We start from the raw sequence: 23,371 nt of genomic DNA, 5'->3' as shown, positions 1-23,371 counted from the left end.
TTCAAAAAAAGGGTGGCCCCCTGCGAAAGCTCGTCGGCCCACCTGCGATGCGATCGTGGGGTGCCTCCGACAGGGCTTAGAAGAAGCCTGTAAAACTGACAAAATACTGCAATATATTAGTATTGCAGTGTATGGTAAAAGTGATCTGACGATCACTGGTTCAAGTCCCCTAGGGGGACTAATAAAAGTGTACAAAAAAAGTTAAATAAAGTTTACAGTAGTGAGGAAAAAAGTTGAGAAAAAAAAAACCCTTTTCCCATTTTCCCCTAAAGTAATGTTAGAAGAAGAAAAAAAAAAGTTAACATAACGTGTCCGTAAAAGTCTGAACTATTACAATATAATGTTTTATAACCTGCTCGGTGAACGCTGTAAAAAAAATAAATAATAAAATTAAATTAAAAACGCCCAAATTGCTATTCTTTGGTCACCTTAGCTCCCTAAATTTTTTTTTATAAAAAAAAAAAGTGATAAAAAAAAAAAAAAAAAAAAAAAAGAAGTCAGATATACCTCAAAATTGTACCAATAAAAGCTACGGCTCGCACCGCAAAAATGTAAGCTCACACCGCTCGGACGAAAAAAAAACAAAAAACATTTTTGACTGAATGTGGTGACAAAACAATTCTATTATTTAACAATTTTTTTTATTTATAAAAGTGGTAAAACAAAAAAATAAATAGAAATTTGGTATCTCCGTATTCGTATTAACCCATTGAATAAAGTGAACATGTCGTTTCTACCGTATAATGAACGATGTAAAAACTAAACCTCCCAGAAAATGGTGCAATCCCTCTTTATTGCCTATTTGACCCCACAAATAATTTTTTCAGTTACCCAGTACATTATACGATACAATAAATGGTGACATGAAAAACTACAACTTGTCCTGCAAAAAGCAAGCCCTCCTATGGCTATATCAATGAAAAGATAAAAAAAGTTATGACTTTTGGAAGGCGGGGATGAAAAAACGAAAACATGAAAAAACGGCAGCGACGGGAAAGGGTTAAGCCAGCATTACTTTATGGGTATGATCACACGGCCTATTTACGGACGTAAATCGGGCGTTTTTGCCCCGAATTACGTCCGAAAATAGCGCCTCAATAGCGTTGACAAACATCTGCCCATTGAAAGCAATGGGCAGACGTTTGTCTGTTCACACGAGGCGTAATTTACGCGCCGCTGTCAAATGACGGCGCGTAAATAGACGCCCGTGTCAAAGAAGTGACCTGTCACTTCTTTGGCCGTAATTTGAACCGTTATTCATTGACTCCAATGAATAGCAGCGCCAATTACATCCGTAATGGACGCGGCGTTCAAGCGCCTGCACATGCCGTTACGGCTGAAATTACGGGGATGTTTTCAGGCTGAAACATCCCCGTAATTTCAGCCGTTACGGACGCCCTCGTGTGAACATACCCTATCTGTTATGTGTACTTTTATAAACAAACATACAAAAGGAGCGAATAGCTAAACTTCAACCAATCAATTTCATGACTTTGTAAAAGAAAAAAAATATATAAGTGCAGAAACACAAAACTTGTATTTCTTAAACTGGATCTCATCTTGTGACACAAATGAACTTAAGCAAAAAGTGATAAAGCTATTGACTATTCATGCAATATATCAGGAAACATCACATAAATAGGTTGAACTAGGTGGACTTTATTAAAAAAAATTATTATTATAGCCTTGCCACATATGTATGGAATCACGTGCAATGTCCATATCTATGCTGAATGTCTCATGACACAAAAAGCCCCCACACCTTCATTGTGAATGGATATGATGCAGGAGAGGTGGTCACAAGTAAGACATGATGGTAATCTTAATGTAAAGAACTAGATAAATAAAAAAAAATACACTTTTCTGTGTGCGCGCAGCTAAAAGAATTAGCTCCATTCATGAAGACCTGGTATCAATGGGTCAGGTTCCAATCATCTGTGGAATTCAGGAATATCGTAGCCTCTTGATGTGCTCTTCAGCCATGACACTTAAAGGAACTCGTCCCTTCCTTTCCCTCTTCTGTTGTTCCTTTTTTCTCATCTCCTTTTTCAAACTTTCTTTTAAAGAGGCTCTGTCACCAGATTTTGCAGCCCCTATCTGCTATTGCAGCAGATCGGCGCTGCAATGTAGATTACAGTAACGTTTTTATTTTTAAAAAACGAGCATTTTTGGCCAAGTTATGACCATTTTTGTATTTATGCAAATGAGGCTTGCAAAAGTACAACTGGGCGTGTTTAAAAGTAAAAGTACAACTGGGCGTGTATTATGTGCGTACATCGGGGCGTTTTTACTACTTTTACTAGCTGGGCGTTCTGACGAGAAGTATCATCCACTTCTCTTCAGAACGCCCAGCTTCTGGCAGTGCAGACACAGCCGTGTTCTCGAGAGATCACGCTGTGACGTCACTCACTTCCTGCCCCAGGTCCTGCATCGTGTCGGCCACATCGGCACCAGAGGCTACAGTTGATTCTGCAGCAGTATCAGCGTTTGCAGGTAAGTAGCTACATCGATTTACCTGCAAACGCCGATGCTGCTGCAGAATCATCTGTAGCCTCTGGTGCCGATGTGTCCTCTCTCGTCCGACACGATGCAGGACCTGGGGCAGGAAGTGAGTGACGTCACAGCGTGATCGCTCGAGAACACGCTGTCTGCACTGCCAGAAGCTGGGCGTTCTGAAGAGAAGTGGATGATACTTCTCGTCAGAACGCCCAGCTAGTAAAAGAAGTAAAAACGCCCCGATGTACGCACATAATACACGCCCAGTTGTACTTTTGCAAGCCTCATTTGCATAAATACAAAAATGGTCATAACTTGGCCAAAAATGCTCGTTTTTTAAAAATAAAAACGTTACTGTAATCTACATTGCAGCGCCGATCTGCTGCAATAGCAGATAGGGGTTGCAAAACCTGGTGACATAGCCTCTTTAAGTTATGTTTCGCTGTGGGCCTTGATGCATGTCTGCAGGCTCAGGATGCAGGGGATTAGCCCCGATTATTGCCTGGCGATACCCTGCCTGTACATTTACCTTACAGGATGACCACATATACCGGCCTGCATGCCGAAGTACCATATGGTTGTCTATTTTTGACATTTATCGTGACATGTCTGTTTGTACAATTTATAAATAAAAGAATTTATTAAAAAAAAAAAAAAAAAAAAAAAAAGAATTAGCTCCAGGAAATTTCTTACCTCTTCATGCTGGAAATTATCTACCAAACGTGCAAAACAGAGGCAAGTGCTTTCAACAGATTTCTTATCCTACAGGGGGAAAAAAAAAAAAAAAAGGACAAATAAAAACTGGTCAATCAAAACTTCATGAGACTGGTATGAACCCAACAGTTCCAGTCCTAGAAAATAGCAGGTTTTTTTTCCAATTGTTTTGACTATCCTGCTAACACTGCCTGTTGCTGCAGGGATTATGTAAACCTATGACGGCTTTCTTGATATACCAATCTCTCCAATCTCGCAAGCAGCCATTTTTTTTAATTTTATTTAGAATATCTGTAGTCTCGTTGATCTTTAAAAAAAAAAAAAAGAAGAGGGAGGCATATACAAATAGATTTTTTCGATGAAGATATTCTCCATTAGTATATAAATGGGAGAAGATTGGCCCAAATAACTTTTTCCACAGACAGTAAAGATTGCAGCATTTACGACTTATGATCGAGAAACATTTTAAAGCATGAACTGTTTGGTTTACTAATAGACGATTTGTGATTTCATTTAGTTTTAACCAATCTATAAAAAAAAATACTGTTTTTTAAAAGGCAATTATACCCACACTATAAAAAACTGCTACCATAAGTCTCACCTGATGTGTTAATCTCTGTGTCAGCAGTGGCAGGGAATCAGCAACAAAGTGAAACTCATCAGGACTGATGCTCTGGCAGCAGTTGGCTGCTATGGCTAAAGCGTTCCTCTGAGCATTGATGCTGAAGAACTCTAGATATAGGAGGCAGTCAGCAAGTCCTCCCTGTGAAGTGAGAGTTTATCAGTGGATTTGTACCGATTTAAAAACTGAAACAAAGCTGCAAGACACAAAACTAAAGCGTGAGTTAAACAGTTGGTGTAGCTTCTGTAGTTGTACTTACCGCCTGTAGAATGGCTTTACTGTGCCTGCGGGATAACATTTCAAGAGCAGTCAAAGCCTGTTCTGCTACATCAATGCACTGAATGACTTGCAGCTGAAAAAGTTTTACAGAAAAAGATTCCATTATATGGTGCCTATATCTTTGTATAATAAATAAACTCAACATAAATGAAACAATAGGATTCCTACCTTTTCTAAAAACACAGGGATAGCATCAACAACCACAGCTGAAGAACGTGGAAGAGCTTCCATCATATAGGTTAAGGCTCGACATGCATGGTTCATCTACAAAAATACAATTTGTGATTGTAGCATGGGATAAGCCTTCTGTAATATAGCCAAAAACCAAAAAAAAACAAACAAAAAAAAACTACCTACAGTATTCTTTGCATAAGGTGGTAATCCAGTGACTGAAATGTTGTGAGGATTTTAAGTCACTTTGTGATAATACTAGACATTAACTATATCAGAGAATTCAATAAACCAAAACCACAAATTTAGCAATCACGATCAGTTGAAGGAAATAAACCTAAATCAACAGGAGACAGCTTCTAGCTGTAAGTTATAAAAAGTTTGGAAACTATAGCACTTACAATGTCAAAGTTGTGTTCCATCTGGAGCAAAGTTATCTGAAAAGACATCCAAGAAAATAAGATTAGAAAAAAAATAAGTCATTTAGTAGTTGGTTTACATTAAGGGGTTCTCCCAATCAACAATGGGGAAGTGGATTGAACGCTCAGGGCTTGTGTCTACGGGAGGTGCTCCGGCTACGGTTGGGAGTTGGTGGTATGTGATGGAAACGGTTGATGTTGGAGCTAAAACCTTTTATCGGGGTAAAGGATATAGATACAGTTCGATATTTCAGCTAGTGATTCCTACTGAAGGAGCAGTCTAAAGGAAATGGGAACATATACTGGAACAGTATATGGACAGGAACGGGATTTGCTGGGATGATCCAATTGGGAATGACTATTTCGACTTTTCTACAAGATTATAAGGTATAAGCTAGAGGTATAGGTTAAAGGTACGGAGCTGTGCTGGGAGGGGAGGAATGTTGGGCAGTCATGTTTAATACTTGACATGTACATTATGTTTTGTTTCAATGGTTGGACTTGTATATGCTTGAGGAACATTGTATTGGGAAGCTTTGCCAATAATCTTGATTGGATTTAAAAAAAAAAAAAAAAGCCATTACTAACCTCACCGATCAGTGACATGACAGAATCGCAGAGGCCAGTGCTCGGCTGCAGTGATCACATGGGTATACGGGGGCACGTCATCACTGAAGCTATGTCAAGAAACAGCGGCGGGGAGGAACAGAGTGGCGGCGCTGGACCGACAGGGAATTGTAAGGTGAGTAATGGCTTTTTTCTTTGATTACCTCCTACCTTGCCCAATTTCTTTAAATAACTTGGAAAACCCCATTTAATCGCTATTCCAGGTGTAAACCCAATAATAAACACATTGTTCTCATATTAGATAATATGATCCATCCTACCAGTGCAGGCACTACATTCTTCACAGGGAATCCTCCAAGTGTTTCTTCATTTCCCATCACCAGCAGTTGGCACATCTCAATGACAGCTTGAAGTTGCTGACTCTCATCTGTTGCCTGAAGACCCTGTAGCAACTGCTGAGCTTTGGAGCCTGAAAAAAAGTGAAGTTGTAAAATCCCTTCCTGTGTGATGGGGCTCCCTCCTTTCACGGTCACTCTAAGGGCCTGTTCACATCAGCGTTGCACTTCAGTTGAGGGGCTCCGTCTGAGGTTTCCGTCCGGTTAACCCTTCAACGGAAAGGCAAACGGAAACCTGATCTTAATGGTGATGGTAACGTTGTTAATGGTTTCCATTGGTCACCGTTGTGACAGGGTTCCATTGTTTTGACGGAATCAATACATAGATCTATAACTTAGAGGGATGGGGAGGGGGCAAGCAAAATAAAACACTTTGAAGGGCCCAAAATAGTCCAACAGGGTCTAAATAATTTCTACAATCCTGATCGGTAAGTGCACCACAGCACACACAGTAACATTAAATATGTCTGTGTAGAATTGACAGTGCTATGTGCAGGATTTCTGCTCATAGTGAGACACATCGTAGCAGGAGACCAGTAGGTTGACGCCTGTCCCCCTCTGCTACTGAACACCGAAATACAACAATGCTTGTTTACATCTCCTAAAGCAACACATTGCAAATAGATAATTTATTTTTCTCTTCATGATTGCAGTCTATTAAAACTTTACATTTCTAGAATAAACACCCCTTGCAAATAGTTTAAATAGTAATAGGCTTATAAACATAGAAGTGCAGTGGAGCATTGTCCACTATTATAGCATATACCATAAAAATCACTAAGCTTTGCGTGCTAGGTGTATAGCAAAATGATTAATCTTTACTTACTTGCTCCACTTCCAATTGTCCGATGGAAGAGTTGGGACATGCGAGGTCCAAGTGGTCCAAATAAATGAGGAGGAAGGCCTCGGGCTTCAAGGAGAGCTGTATATTTCACACAAGATGAAAAACTTTCATTGGCATGAACCTAATAATCATTTTTAATACACTAATCTTTAGGTTTTCTATCTTTCATTACTCAAAGGCTATGTACACTTTTGAAAGCCTTTTTGTTTCTCTGAATCAATGTTTTGAGCGACAATTTTGTTTTTTAAAATGGACTAAAAAAAGATGTTCATTCAATGTGAGACGATTCCGTTAGTTCAAGCTGAGCAGACAGCTCGGCTGGGAACGTGTCCTGTGTGTGTCGAACTGAGACGTGATCGAGATTAAGGTGAACCCGTCTGTTAATCTACTTAGTGATGTTCAATATTACATACAGGACTCACTTTCAGCCGAGCGGTCAGTTCTGCTGAACTGACAGAATTGGCTCATAACGAACTATACAGCTTCTATGTATAGAGGATAGATAGGAGCTGTATCGGAAAAAAACAAAAACAAAATCTTTAATAGGAGGCAATTTTAAAAAAAAACAAGCTTGCAAAAAAAAGTGTACATGGCCTTTAAGAATAACAAGGAAGATCAACTGGGACAGCCAAGTGTGCAAATGAATTTTGGACCTTTGCAATATATGTTTTAACACACATTTTTTTCTTTCTTCAAAGATACGTTCCTACTTGCAAAAGCAGGGCACTGCCATGGTAGCAGCATGTGCGCCATCGTATGCGAACCTGTCTCTCGGCTTTTGGGACGAGCAGGTTTTCCATCTCAATAGCGCCCTCGCCGTCTACCAGGTGCATTGCTGGTTGAGATACATTGATGACTTACTGATAAATTGGTGGCAGGGTACTGAATCACAGTTGCTACAATTTATGCAGCAACTGAACATCAAAGATCTCAAAACCAAATTGCCCTATACCCATGACAAGCATAATGTTGATTTCCTTGATGTTGCTGTCAAAGATATTTTTTATTGCTTCATTACGTGTGAACATATATTGCTCTCAGGAAGATTTATCGTGGACAGTTGTAACTGTAAATGGCTTGCAGAGAAGAATGGGTATTCTATTACTAAGATTTATAATATTTGACCCATTGACTTTGTATTCTGCTATTTAATTACAAAGGCTGCCATGATTATCAACCCAATGACATTTGGTATTCTATGGAGTTGTTAAAGAGGCTCTGTCACCAGATTATAGTGCCCTATATCTGCTACATAATGTGATCGGTGCTGTAATGTAGATAACAGTGTGTTTTATTTTGAAAACCACAGTATTATTGGTTTTGAAAAACTATTAATTTTGAGCACGTTATGCACAATTTTAGATTTATGCAAATTACTTTCTTAATTGACAACTGGGCGTGTTTTTACTTCACCAACTGGGCGTTGTAAAGAGAAGTGTATGACGCTGACCAATCCGCGTCATACACTTCTCTCCATTCATTTTTAGCAGTACTAGCAACACAGCGTGATGTCGCGAGATCACGCTGTACTGTCACATACTTCCACATTAACTCTACAGAAGTGTCTTGAGAGTGAATACATTGCCTCCAGCCAGGACACGATGTATATTCATACTCCCGACACTTTGGTAAAGTTTATTTGTGCATAACTTGCTCAAAATTAATCGTTTTTCAAAACAAATAATACTGTGGTTATCTACATTACAGCACCGATCACATTATGTAGGAAATATGGCATTTATAAATTGGATGACAGAGCCTCTTTAAGGCTAAAGATACACACTAAGACGGGATTGGACAATTCTGTATTATACCATATGTGGAATGTATGTGTGTGAGTATGAGGGTAACACTCTACTAGTGTCTTAACCCCTTAAGGACACGGCCAATTTTGGTTTTGAGGACAGAGCAACTTTTTTACATTTCCCTCTTTGCATCCAGACGCTCATAACTCTTATTTTTTGTACGACGTAGTTGTATGAGACTTTGTTTTTTGCGGGACGAGTTGTACTTTATGTAGGTACCATTTTTTGGTATAAATACATTATCGTTTAATTTCTATAAATTTTTATTTTGGCGAAAATGCAGAAAAAAAGCCGTTCCGCTGCAGTTTTATTATTTATTTTTTTACACCATACACCGATCATAAATAATGTTATACATTTGTTGTACAGGTTGTAACGGTCGTGGCGAGACCAAATATGTCTATATTATTTCATGTTTTGGGACTTATATTTTAAAAAGTTTATTATAAAAAAATGTGTTTGTGTATTTTTTTTTTACTTTTTATTTATTTATTATAAATTTTTATTTACATTCATTTAACTTTTTTTTTTAATCCCATAAAGGGATTTATCATTTTGATTTTGTAACTAATGTACTGGCATAGATCTATATGCCAGTACATTAGCCTGTTACGGATTGTACACAGGCAGTTGTTGGGGCATACCTCAGCATGCCCTAACAACAGGAAATATGTTCAGACAGCCCTGGGGTCCTTCAATGGACCCTGGGCTGTCTGGCCATATGAGTTGTGGGCTTTGATCGCGTGTCAGTTATTTTCTGTGACGCGATAAATGTGCAGTCCCCTCTCCTTGAACGCCGCTATCAGCTTTCATCGCGGCGTTCAAAGGGTTAACAGCGGAGAGAAGATGTTTCTCTCCTCTCCGCTGTCAGAGCGGGGCCGTGGCGGTGTATTACAGCCGTTGCCCCGCTCTCAATCGCGTGCAGAGACGGCTGTCACACAGGACGAGAATGCGCGTCCTAATGCGCGAAGTACTCGCCGCTCAGGACGAGCATACTCGTCCTGTGTCGGCAACCAGTTAAAGTGTAGCTAAACGTTTGACAAACGTCTGACATGTCAGAAGTTTGGATTGGTGGGGGTCCAAGCACTGAGACCCCCACCAATCGCTAGAACGAAGCAGCTGAAGCGCTCGTGTGAGCGCTCAGCCGCTTCGTGTCTGTTCGACTTTTTCCGGAAATAAATGTATCGTGTACGGACTCCATAGAGAGTCTATGAACCCGTACTCCGATACATCGGCTTTTCTGAAAAAGCCGAACAGACACGAAGCGGCTGAGTGCTAACACGAGTGCTTCAGCTGCTTCATTCTAGCGATTGGTGGGGGTCGGACACTTGATAGCATGGGGCCGTGTTCTCGCGCATGTGCCATTGACCAGGTATACAATTGGATGGACCTGTTTTACATTATTTATGAATCGCTCTATTTAAAAATCGAACCTGAACATGTCGTTAGTACCCCTTGAAAAAGCGATCTACACGAAACGTGTGTCGGGGCACTACTTTGGGAACACTGACCTAGTGTTACTAATGGGTAATATACTCACTTTAGATACTGACTTAGGATTTACTTTTATTGCATATATTTATGTGTGGCTTTTTTTGCTCTAGATAGAGAAAGTGTGTTTAGCAGCAGCTGCATTGGATGCCTGCTGGCTGTTGGTTTATTTTTAGATGCCGTAGTATACGCTGTGCGCCCCTCCTTTTGTAGATACTAGTATTTATCTCTACAACTAATTACATAATGGGCCCTAAAGCTAGTGGTCATGCGCTACTTTTTATGACAATCTAACACTGTCTTATATTGGGTAAGCTTCACCCGGATGCATGTGTAACAATTATACTGTTGTGATACTTCAATACTTGTCGGTTTCTTAGCCCATATACAGCAATTCTCGTTGGGATTTTCTTTGTATTTTATGTTGTTTATTTTTATGATATGTAATAAAAATTAAGAGTAGAATATGACTACTTGTTTTTGTTCTTTACCATAAACGCAGCAAAAATCATCCACTGGCCACAAATTATTTTGCATATGCAATGTTGCCATTACTTCACAGCATGACAGAAAACTCTCTTGCTCTTTATGATCACGGTTAAATTTTGTGACAGTAAAATGTGCACTGAATCTGTGGTCACACTATATAGCTAGCTTTAGAGAAAGCAACAGATTAAAAACACTACTCTTCCCAATGTTTATGATGTTAGATGTCCGCTTTTATAAGTGGCATATTTTTTAAACAAAGTCTAGTGGACACTAATGAATTCAATCAAAAGGCTGACAACCAAATCTCCACGCCAACTGGAGATTTAAGTAGTGGAGTCCATTGAAATAAACAAATAGGACAACTTAAAGAGGCTCTGTCACCAGATTTTGCAACCCCTATCTCCTATTGCAGCAGATCGGCGCGGCAATGTAGATTACAGTAAAGTTTTTTGTTTTTTCAAAAACGAGCATTTTTGGCCAAGTTATGAGCATTTTTATATTTATGCAAATGAGCCTTTCTTAAGTACAACTGGGTGTGTTTAAAGTTATGTACAAGTGGGCGTGTATTGTGTGTGTAACATCTGGGCGTTTTTACTTCTTTTACTAGCTGGGCGTTGTGAATAGAAGTGTATGATGCTGACGAATCCGCATCATCCACTTCTCTTTGTTACCACCTAGCTTCTGGCAGTGCACAGACACACAGCGTGTTCGAGAGATCACGCTGTGACGTCACTTCCTGCCCCAGGTCCTGCATCGTGTCGGACGAGCGAGGACACATCGGCACCAGAGGCTACATCGACTTACCTGCAAACGCTGATGCTGCTGCAGAATCAACTGTAGCCTCTGTCGCCTGGTGCCGATGTGTCCTCGCTCGTCCGACACGATGCAGGACTTGGGGCAGGAAGTGACGTCACAGCGTGATCTCTTGAGAACACGCTGTGTGTCTGTGCACTGCCAGAAGCTGAGTGGTAACAAAGAGAAGTGGATGATGCTGATTCGTCAGCATCATACACTCCTAGTCACAACGCCCAGCTAGTAAAAACGCCCAGATGTACGCACACAATACACGCCCACTTGTACATAACTTTAAACACGCTTAGTTGTACTTAAGAAAGGCTCATTTGCATAAATATAAAAATGCTCATAACTTGGCCAAAAATGCTCGTTTTTGAAAAAAAACAAACGTTACTGTTATCTACATTGCAGCGCCGATCTGCTGCAATAGGAGATAGGGATTTGAAAATCTGGTGACAGAGCCTCTTTAAGGCTGCCTAAGGCTTCTTTCACATCTGCGTCGGGACTCCGTTCATGGGTTCCGTCGGTGCTTTCAGTCAGGGGAACCCATGAATGGAACCCAAACTGAAACCATAGGTTGCTGTTTGCATGACCATTGATTTCAATGGTGATAGATCCAGTGCAAATTTTTCGTTGATCACAGTTGTTTAAGGGTTAAGTCATTTTGACGGAATGAATAGCGCAGTCTACTACGGTATTTATTCCGTAAAAACCCTTCAATAATGGTGACAAACGAAAACCATTTGCACTGGACCCTTCACCATTAAAGTCGCCATTTGGTTTCCGTTCATGGGTCCCCCTGACGGAAAGCTAAGACAAAACCCATGAACAGAGTCCCGACGCAGATGTAAACCAAGCCTTAGTCATATGTTCTTAGAGGCTATGTACACCATTGACTTTTTTTTTTTTAAATAAAATTGTGCATCAGTGTGATTGGTGCAACTTCCTAAATACATTTTATTAAAAATAATTTTTACTTTGAGATACAGCTGCTTTTTATTCTGTATATAGAGCAGCTGTATCTTGCGCCGAATCCTGTATCCATCAGGTGCGCGGGACTGACAGGTTCAGTGACAGCAGGTCCTGCGTGTCAGACATCCACCTATACGTGATCACAGTATGAAGTTATGAACTTAGATGTAATCATTAAAGAGGCTCTGTTACTAGTTTAGTAATGCCCCATCTCCTAGCTAATCTGATAGGCGGTCACACTGATAATGCTAGTGAAAATTGTGATCCCAAACCTTGCATTATTTTAAAAGTTATGCAACTGGGAGGCAACACCAGCGATTCTCCTGAGGTGGAGCCACCTCACAGCCTCTGTCCTATCAGCATGAAGCTCCTTCACACAGTATGAGAGACAGTCTAGAGGGAAGGGGGATCACTTCAAACAGCCATATCTCGGGCTGTGGACCACCTAGAAAAAAGCGGTGGCATATAAAATAGGAGATTCTAATCTTTCATATGATACCAGGATCAGTTCTAGCTGTGACACAGCCAGGAATATCGCCAGTTGAATACAGTCTGGAATGGAAGCTGTATACTATAAGATCACGCTGTGTTGCTGGGAAGGGGGGTGAAGATGTATGCGGATTAGACAGCGTCATACAGAAAACATTGCACGCCCAGAGTGAAAAGAGTCACCTCCTATTTGGCTATTAGAGGCACATTAGCATATTTAGAAAAATGCTCAAAACTTCGTAAATAATAATTTTTTATTTATTTCTTTAAACAAATCACACACTAGTTATCAGCATCATAGTGCCTGTTAGATTAGTTAGGAAATCTGGAATAAACTGGTGACAGCACAGCCTCTAACAGCTCGATCCTGCGTGTCAGACAGGCAGGACCCGCTGACACTGTACCAGTCAGTGCAGTTGACCTGACGGATACACAATTCAGCGCACGATACAGCTCCACTGTATACAGAATACAAAGCAGCTGTATCTCAAAAATGTAAAAATATTTCTTAATAAAATGTATTTAGGAAGCTGCACCAATCACACTGATGGCCAAATAATGAGATTATATATATATATATATATATATATATATATATATATACACATACACACACACATACATAGCTCTCTATCACGATGTCAGAGGTGTACATAGACTTTAAAGCATTAATATGAGTGATGAGATAGTGAAAGATCTGTCCTTTGTTACCTTGTAGTCTCCCCATTTCAGAGTCATCACTCTCACTTTCTCCAGATGTCGTCATCCCCACAGCACCAGCTACAGAGCTAGAGGCTGGAGGGGAGAGAAGAGATGAAGATCTTTCGCCAGTTGTTCCTGTTAAAGTTGTAAGTCATGCTATTACAATATATTTAAAAGCTTATTTAGTAGGTCCTTTATGATTATGTATGGAAAAGATGCAGGGATGAAAAGAAAAAAAAAAAAAAAAGGGGAAAATATTCAGAATGCCCTTTTACTTGTGATGCAATTTTTCCTTGCAGTAATACGAGTGCGCTTGTTAGGTAACATCACACCTGGTACTTGTAACACTTGTGTCAAGTAAATTTAACACACTCCAGGTCAACACAGAAGACAGCTTAACAGAAAGTTCACTTAAAGAGACTCTGTCACCACATTATAAGTGCCCTATCTCCTACATAAGGAGATGGGCGCTATAATGTAGGTGACAGTAATGCTTTTTATTTAAAAAAACGATCTATTTTCACAACGTTATTAGAGATTTTAGCTTTATGCTAAGGAGTTTCTCAATGGACAACTGGGCGTGTTTTACTATTGACCAAGTGGGCGTTGTACAGAGAAGTGTATGACGCTGACCAATCAGTGACCAATCAGCGTCCTGCACTCCTCTCCATTCATTTACACAGCGCATAGGGATCCTTTTAGATCAGTATGTGCTGTCTTATACGAACACATTAACAATACTGAAGTGTTTAGACAGTGAATAGACATTCCACGGGATGTCTATTCACAATCCCGGCACTTCGTTAATGTTTCTGTGGAAGTTACAGCAAAGCAAGCGTAATCCCGCGAGATTACGCTGTAAATGACAGGTTACATCGAGATCACGCTTGCTCTGCTGCAACTACCACAGAAACATTAACGAAGTGCCGGGATTGTGAATAGACAACCTGTGGAATGTCTATTCACTGTCTAAACACTTCAGTATCGTTAATGTGTTTGTATAAGACAGCACATAAGGATCTAAAAGTATCCCTATGCGCTGAGAAAATGAATGGAGAGAAGTGTATGACCCCGATTGGTCAGAGTCATACACTCCTCTGTACAACGCCCACTTGGTCAGTAGTAGGACACGCCCAGTTGGCCATTAGCATAAAGCTAAAATCGCTAATAACGTGGTGAAAATAGTTTATTTTTAATAAAAAGCACTGCTGTCACCAACATTATAGCGCCCATATCCTTATGTTGGAGATAGGGCACTTATGTGGTGACAGAGCCTCTAAGAATTTGTGCAGGTAATAAGTAGTCCACATATTTGCCTACACCATGTACGCACTTTCACAAAATTCTCTTTAAAATCAGAATTCACAGAAACATGACCATCATACACTGTTTAAAGAAGGTGAAACTCTTAACCCCTTAGTGACCAGCCCATTTTAGGCCTTAATGACCAAGCTATTTTATTCGTTTTTCTATAGTCGCATTCAAAGAGCTACAACTTTTTTATTTTTTCGTCTACATAGCTGTATGAGGACTTTTTTTTTGCGGGATTAGTTGTGCTTTTTAATAGCACCATTTTTGGGTGCATACATTTTTTTTATTAACTTTTATTAACTTTTTTTGGGGGGGGATTATAAAAAAAAAAACTGAAATTCCGCCATTGCTCTATGCGTCTTTAAATTGACGCCGTTCACTGTGCGGCGTAATTAACACGTTACCTTTATTCTATGGGTCGGTACGATTACGGCGATACCACATATGTAGAGGTTTTTTATGTTTTACGACTTTTGCACAATAAAAACACTTTTGAACTAAAATTATTTGTTTTTGCATCGTCGCTTTCCAAGAGCCGTAACTTTTTTATTTTTCCATCAATTTAGTGATTTTTTGGGCTTCTTTTCTGCGGGACGAGACGTAGTTTTGATTGGTACTGTTTTGGGGTGCATGGGACTTATTGATTCATTTTTATTATAACTTTTTTGGGGGGCAATGGGAAAAAATTGCAATTTCGCCATTGTTTTTTGCGTTTTTTTTTTTACGGTGTTCACCTTGCGGTTTAAATTACATATTAACTTTATTAATGGAGTCATTACGGTCGCGGCGATACCATATATGTGTACTTTTATTTATTTTTTACACTTTTACTAAATAAAACCACTTTTTATGGCAAAAAATGGATTTATTTTTTTACTGTACTTTTTATTAATAATCTTTATTTCACATTGGTGACTTATTTCACTAGTCCCACTAGGGGACTTTACTGTGCGATCTTCCGATCGCTGCTATAATGCTTTGGTATACTTCGTATACCAGAGCATTATTGCCTGTCGGTGTAAATCTGACAGGCAATCTGTTAGGACGTGCCTCCGGCGCGTACTAACAGGCATATGTCTAGGGCAGACCTGGGGGCTTTTATCAAGCCCCCGGCTGCCATGACACCCCATCGGAGACCCGCGATTGCATTCGCGGGCCGCCAATGGGTGACAGAGGGAGCTCACTCCCTCTGTAAACAAAGTTAAATGCCGCGGTCGCTATTGACGGCGGCATTTAACGGGTTAAACGGCCGCGATCGAAGTAAACTTCGATCGCGGGCGTTGGAGCAGTAGCCCAGCTGTCATCAGACAGCAGAGCCCCGGCTCCAGCCTGCACGGGAGACCCGTGCAGGACTTAGGCTAGGCGAACGTGAAAAGGCGTCAGCCTAGCCTAAGGCCCCTTAGTGACCGACGTGAAAAGGCGTATTGGTGGTCACTAAGGGGTTAAATAGTTCCATACTTTAGAGATTACTACACACACCCACTGATTATTAACATTAAAAATAATTCCTTGTAAAAGTTAAGGGATGCGAAGTAACGTTTTTTTTGTGGGAGGAATGAATAAAAAAAAACAAAAACTTAAAAAAACAATTACCGTATTTTTCGGACTATAACACGCACCTGACTAAGACGCACCCAGGTATTAGACAACAGAAAATAGGAAAAAATTTCATATTTTACAAAGCAAAAACTTTGTTAAATAAAAATAATTTGTTCTGTTTCATACATTCAGAGAGCCATTTTTCGGTACATACAATTTTGTGATCACTCTTTATTTCATTCCTTTTTTTTTTACATTGTGCTTGGGGAAAAATGTTTTTTTTTGGAACTTTTAATATTTTTTTTTTACACATTTTATCAGTTCCCCTAGGGGACTTGAGCAAGCTATCATTAGATCGCTGGTACAATACACTGCAATACATGGATGAGTTACGGAAACAACGTAACACGCTGAGCTACGCTGTTTCCTTCACTCCCATAGTAGTGAATGGCAGTTACAGAATCAGCGTAGCAAGTTACGCTGTTACCGTAACTCGACCATGGTGGCCCCGTTCTAGAGACAGGTGCGGGTCCCAGAGGTGGGACCCACATCTGACATTTATGGGAGGACCCCTATAAATGCTGCAGCCGCTATGGACCGCGGCATTTAAACTAGTTAAACGGCCAGGAACAGCGCCATCGCTGTTCCTGGCCGCTAGAGCAGCATGTCAGCTGTAAAACACAGCTGACACCTGCAGTGTATGGAGCGGGCTCAGCGAGTGAGCCAGCTCCAAACATCATCCCCTCCCCGCTCCATGATGTGCCGGCACATTATGGGTCGGGAAGCTGTTAAGAAAGAAGCTGTTAGGGGCCCTGCGCTGCCTGGTCCCTTGACCGGAGACTATAAGACACAGGGACTTTTTAGCAAGATTTATTCTTATAGTCCAAAAGAAAACGGTACCTCACAGATCCCCGGCGTTCCAGCGCCGCCGCTCCGGTTGTCCCCAGCCGCTGTTTATTGACATAGCTGCAGCAATGACGTCCCTGTATACCCACGTGATCGGTGCAGTCAATCATTGGCCTCAGCGATTCTGTGCCATATACACACTCAGATCAGTGATCGGGTGCAGTGGTCATGGGGGTATACAAGCACATCATCGCTGCAGCTAAGTCAACAGCAGCGGAGAGGACTGTAGCGACAGCGCTGGAATGTCAGGGAAGTTTTTTTTTTTTTTTTATATGCATCCCTTCCACCCCTTTTACTTTTTGAACAACAACTCGGAAATGCCCTTTAATTTCTATTTACTTGTATTATGCCTCATGCACACGATAGTGTGCGCCAGGCGGGTCCAGTCAGTTATGCGTAGAAAGATAGGACATGCCTATCTTTCAATGGATCTGGTCAGTTTTCACAGACCCGATTCACCCGCTAAAGTGAATGGTTCCATCAAAACTATTAAGCGCCACTCTGATGCCGTGATAAACGGCCCGAGTGACACTCGGTCGTGTGCAACTGCACTAATACTGCCTGTTGCTGCAGGGAGAATTTTGCTGTTTTTTTCAGAGTGGTTCTGGGAGAGCCTACGGAATTCACAAACCCCTCTAACACCAAAGGTTTTTATTATTATTATTTTTTTTAAAACACCAAACCTAGAGAATGGTGCGTCATACGCCACTGACAAAACACTGTATGTAGGTTCTCATATTTCACAATTTTAAAATAAACCCACCGCCTCCCCCCCAAAAAAACACATAAAATCAAGTTTTAACCCCTTAATGACCATTCTATTTTAGACCTTAATGACCAAGCCATTTTTTAAGTTTTTCCATCGTCGCATTCCAAGAGCTATAACCTTTTTATTTTTGCGTCGACATAGCTGTATAAGGCCTCATGCACACGACCGTAAAAACTCCCGTTATTACGGGTCGTAATTACGACCCGTAATAACGGGCTCATAGACTTCTATTGGTGACGGGTGCCTTCCCGTTTTCTCACGGGAAGGTGCCCGTGCCGTTGAAAAAGATAGAACATGTCCTATTTCAGGCCGTAATAACGGCACGGACAGTCCATAGAAGTCTATGGAGCTCTCGTAATGACGGGTGGCTACATGTGTGCACCCGTCATTACGGCAGCGTTGCTAAGCGACGTCAGTAAATAGTCACTGTCCAGGGAGCTGAAAGAGTTAACTGATCGGCAGTAACTCTTTCAGCACCCTGGACAGTGACTACCGATCAGTATAAACCTGTAAAAAATAAAAATAAAAGACTTTCATACTTACCGACAACTTCCTGCTTCCTCCAGTCCGGTCTCCCACCCGTTGCCTTGGTGACGCGTCCCTCTCGACATCCGGCCCGACGTCCTGGATGACGTTTCAGGCCATGTGACCGCTGCAGCCAATCACAGGTCAATCACAGGCTGCAGCGGTCACATGGACTGCCGCGTCATCCAGGGATGTCGGGCTGGATGTGAAGAGAGGGACGCGTCACCAAGACAACGGCCGGGTAAGTATGAATTTCTTTAACTTTTATTACAGAAAAGGCTGTCCCTTCTCTCTATCCTGCACTGATAGAGAGAAGGGGCTGCCGATTAGTGCAGTGCTATTTTGCCGCCAAAAACGTGCTCGTAAATACGGGTGGAATACGTGTGACACCGGAGCCATATTTACGAGCACGGGTTCGTAAATACTGGTGCAAAACGGGTGGAATACGTGTGACACCGGACCCGTATTTACGCCAGTATTTACGGGTGGGAAAAAATACGGTCGTGTGCATGAGGCCTAAGGTCTTGTTTTTTGCAGGACAAGTTGTACATATTAATAGCACCATTTTGGGGGACAAATTATTTGTTGATGAACTTGTAACTTTTTTTTGGGGGGGGAATAGAAAAAAAACTGAAATTTCGCCACTCTTTTTCGCGTCTTAAATCAACGGCGTTTACCGTGTGATATAAACACAATAACTTTATTCAGTGGGTTGTTACGATTGCAACGATACAAAATTTGTATAGTTTTTGTATGTTTTACTACTTTTACACAGTAAACGCTTTTTTTTCAAAATTATTTGTTTTTGTGTCTCCATATTTGAAGAGCTGTAACGTTTTCATTTTTTCGCCGATGCGGTGGTATGAGGGCTTTTTTTTTTGCGGGACGACTTGTAGTTTTTATTGGTACCATTTTTGAGTAGATGCGACTTTTTGATCACTTTTTATCAAATTTTTTTTGTAGTCAGGATTCACAGAAAACAGCAATTTTTCCATAGTTTTTTATTACATTTTTTACGGCGTTCATCGTGCGGGTTAAATAATGTAATACATTTATAGTCGGGGTCGTTACGGACGCGGCGATACAACATATGTGTAACTTTTTTACTTTATGTTGTTTTTTTAATAGTAAAGCATTTTGTAAGGGGAAAAGCTGGGTTTTTCATTTTTTTTAAATTAACTTTATTAAACTTTTTTTTTACGTTTTTACTAGTCCCATTAGGGGACTTTAATATGCGATTCTCCGATCGCTATTGTAATACACTGCAATACTTTTGTATTGCAGTGTATTTCGGCTTGTCCGTTTAAAACGGACAGGCATCTGCTAGGTCATGCCTGCGGCTGCCATTGGAGACACAGACACTCATCGATCGTATCGCCGAGTGTCGGTGGGAGAGAGAGGGAGCTCCCTCTCTCCAAAACCACTCAGATGCGGTGCACGCTATTGCGCACCGCATCTGAAGGGTTAAAACGGGTGAGATCGATACTAATATCGATCTCACCGGGCAGAGCAGGGACGCCCCCAGCCCTCAGCTGCCTCTAGCAGCTGAGAGCAGGGAGATTGGACGCTCCCTGCTCGGTTTACTTTATCCTGATGCAGCGCCGTAAAAAGGCACATGCATCAGAATAAAGCCCGTTAGTGGCCGCCGTTAAAAGGCGTAACTAACGGGTTAAAAGAAAGTGTGCACAAATTCCTATCTTTTGACATGCCACAGTAAATAAATTCGTATTTTCTGACATGTAACTAGCGCTCTTCCTAGTGGTCACTCGGCAGCTTCACTTAGGAAAGATGCAGTGGGGCCACTGACAAAGGTCTAGCCAGCATCTATCCTGAATAGAACCAAACCGTGAGAAGGAAAGCACCATAGAATAGCGCCTTCATTCTCGTGGAGGTTTCCTTGTCTGGACTCTGATACGGATACTTTTATCTGACACTCTTTCAAATCTCATCTTTAATTTTTTTCTTCATCCTTCAACAAGGGCGGTCAAATATTTCCATTGCTTATTTTTTTTTTTATCATTTCCATATTTAAACTGATGTTTTCTTCATCTGCTGTGGAGATATCAGGAGAGGTGACAGGTCTCTTTACGTATATGTCTGTTTTAGTAAATACATCTATTCCCCATTAAATAACAATTCTGGAACATTTTAGACCTCTGCGTTGTGCCATTCCTCAACTATTCATAAAAATGTTTGCGTAAATTGACAACTAGGTGTTACCAATTGGGGGTGTGTTCCTACAGACTGCCAATCTCCAATCAGTGCTGACATGGTGGGGACACACCCTTTTGACAAGGGGAAAGGTATCAACCAGTTGTCAATTTATTCAAAAATTTCTAGGAGGAAAGACAGAGGAAAGACACAAAGCAGACAGCTAAGAAAAGAGGTTCAAACATTTTTTTTATTTCTTGGAGACTACAAATATTTACGAAAATAGACATGTTCAGAGAAGGCATAGGTCCTCTAACACAGATATAAAAGAAGTTATTTTTTTCTTGACTAAGCTGAAATAGCAATTGCTGTGACTAACTGGATTAAAATAATAATTAGGGAACTAAACCTTTATGTGCCCGTTCTTTAGAAATTATAAGTATGAAGAATCATGTAAACATAGTATGTACAAGACATTACCTGCTGCTCCCTGGGCAGTATCATCTGTGCGTGCAGCCGAAGAATTGGCCACCTCCTGATTATCAGGATCCGCCATCTTCTCCTGTCGGCGAGCTTCAGCTGCTGCACGCTTGCCCAGGCCAGAGCCTCGCCGACTGACATGGAAAGAAATTAGGTCTGTATTAAAGAATCCACAGTAAAAGAGCAACTATATAAACTGGTGTTTTCTGCTGAGCATTTTACGGATATGATGTTACGGTTTAGACCAGTCTAGGAATCATAGCTAATCTGCCAAGTTATGTAAGGATTATATCCCACTGTACCCAAATTTATACTTCGTTTTACTTTTTATTATTACTCATCTTATTCTTATTATTTAAAGGGTATGTTACCTTTCAGGTGACTTCAGAATAAGCTGTCATATGTGCATACATGAGGAGTAACACTATTTCTGGCCTTTATTTGACTTGTATGTGGCATTATTTAGCAGTTTTCCCCTGTGCAGGCTCTAATTCTCAGTCGCCTAAGCTAGTGGGTTGGAGCCTAAAGGATATCATGTCGTCTATACACAGCAGAAAGGAGAATCCTGAGATATAACACCTACTCGGTAGCTGCAGCAGCATTTCTGTGCCTCTCTGCTCTTGCTCCCTTCCTCCCCTCTTCATAGATTTCTATGGGCAGTATGTGACCTGATCCCTCCGTGACCTGATACTCAGAATTTACTGCTAAATCCCAGACAGTTAAAAGGGGTTATCTGGGGACCAAAAATTGCATTGCAATAATATATTTGTGAAACTAAGTAACTTACAAATATACTTTAATTAAAAATTCTGTACTAAATGGTGCAGTTCAAACCTCATGAATTATTCAGGAAGTACTGGAGCTTTTCTAATAATGACGACGCTCCGACACAGCCCTACGTGACTGAGATCTTGCTTCTTGTGCTGTTCGTGAACATGACCGCAAGGGGCTGTCACATTGCCTATCGCTTGAGTCCCGAGCAGAGCATCAGCTAGCTTTTTGCTCGAGACTCCAGCACTGCTCTCGACGTCCATATTTGGTCAATTCAGGGGTTTCCTATCGCTGGAGTTCCCGAGAAAAGCATCAACTGATGCTCTGCCTGTGGACTACACAAATTCTGCCAATGTCACTGTCCATATATGGACAATGACATCGGCAGCAGTAGTGGAGTCCCCGAGCAGAGCATCAGCTGATGTTTTGCTCGGGGACTCCAGTACTACTCTGCTGACGTTGAGGAGAGGGCAAAAGTTGAGGAGTGCCCAGGCAGAGCATCAGCTGATGCTTTGCTTGGGGACTCCAGCAATGGGAAACACCTGAATTGCCCAAATATGGACGTCGGGAATAGTGCTGGAGTCCCGAGCAAAGAGATAGCTGATGCTCTGCTCAGGACTCAAGCAACAGGCAATGTGACAGCCCCTTGCGGTCATGTTCACGAACCGCACGTGAAGCAAGAGCTCAGTCACGTGGGGCTGTGTCGCAGTGTCATTATTAGAAAAGCTCCATCACTTCCTGAATAATTCGTGGTTTGAACTGCACCATTTAAGTACATAATTTTTAATTAAAGTATATTCGTAAATTACTTATTTTCACAAATATATTATTGCAATGCAATTTTTGGTCCCCGGATAACCCCTTTAACAGTTATGCCTTATTCACACGACAGGGTCCCGCCCGAGCCAGAGTGTCGGCTGATAAAATCGGCTGTTTTTCCCGGCCGGTTTGCATAGTTTTGCATCCGTTCCGGGCTGGGCATATCTGGACAGTGACATCAGGGACAACTCCTGAAGGGGAATCCCCATGTGTTCGGGGATTCCGCTTCAGGAGTTTCCCCTGATGTCACTGCCCAGATATGGACAGAGACATCAAGCGCTCTGTCCAGGAGCAGAATCCCCGAACACAAGGGGATTCCGCACCTTCAGGGAGCTAAAGTGGGGCTAGCACATAGCAGAGCAGGGAGATACCTCCCTGCTCTGCTATAGTGGCGTAGCTACAGTGGAAGGAGTCGCCGGGCCAGGGCGCTTTTAAAACAAGCAGGGGAAGTGAGCCAGCGCAGTGCTCCCTTCCACCTGCTGTACATCCCGTACACAGTGTACCTCTAGCGTCAAGCCATCCGTCCGAATGGCATCAACTCCTCCTCCTCAGATGCACTCTGCGCTGAGGAGGGAGCGAGCGACGGAATACATGGCCTTCACTCGGGACACATTCCGGTGATGGCCGTGTATTACCCGGCCCCATAGACTTCTATGGGAGCCGGGCAAACGACCGAAAATAGGACATGTCCCATTTTTTGACGGCCAGGTTTCCCGGGCCGTCAAAAAATCAGTCGTGTGAATAGCCCCATTAGGGGCCTATTGTTCCTACTGCAGCTGGGTGACGGCCGTTTTATGAACGGCCGTCACCCGGCCGGGAAACCCTGTAGTGTGAATAAGGGCTTAGAAGA

The 23,371-nt window shown here is 41.5% G+C and overlaps 1 protein-coding gene across 9 annotated transcripts in view; it reads right to left on the bottom strand.

Moving 5' to 3' along the window:
- Positions 1-23,371, bottom strand: part of TRIP12 (thyroid hormone receptor interactor 12) — a 180,802-nt gene that overhangs the window by 50,007 nt on the left and 107,424 nt on the right. For 7 of the 9 annotated variants that reach the window (XM_075861253.1, XM_075861249.1, XM_075861257.1 and 4 more), the window contains exons 7-15: positions 20,932-21,065; positions 13,260-13,385; positions 6,490-6,585; positions 5,589-5,737; positions 4,684-4,719; positions 4,280-4,375; positions 4,092-4,184; positions 3,812-3,973; positions 3,190-3,258 (exon numbers count right to left, since the gene is read on the bottom strand). In XM_075861253.1, coding sequence (XP_075717368.1) covers positions 3,190-3,258; positions 3,812-3,973; positions 4,092-4,184; positions 4,280-4,375; positions 4,684-4,719; positions 5,589-5,737; positions 6,490-6,585; positions 13,260-13,385; positions 20,932-21,065 — 961 coding nt within the window. The remainder of the gene's footprint in view (positions 1-3,189; positions 3,259-3,811; positions 3,974-4,091; positions 4,185-4,279; positions 4,376-4,683; positions 4,720-5,588; positions 5,738-6,489; positions 6,586-13,259; positions 13,386-20,931; positions 21,066-23,371) is intronic. The other 2 variants (XM_075861256.1, XM_075861258.1) reach the window with 1 other exon arrangement.

This window comes from Rhinoderma darwinii, chromosome 4, assembly GCF_050947455.1.
Source record: "Rhinoderma darwinii isolate aRhiDar2 chromosome 4, aRhiDar2.hap1, whole genome shotgun sequence".
Taxonomy (NCBI): Eukaryota; Metazoa; Chordata; class Amphibia; order Anura; family Rhinodermatidae; genus Rhinoderma; species Rhinoderma darwinii.
Note: the sequence above shows the minus strand (reverse complement) of the source record. Positions and strands in the feature narration are given on the sequence as shown.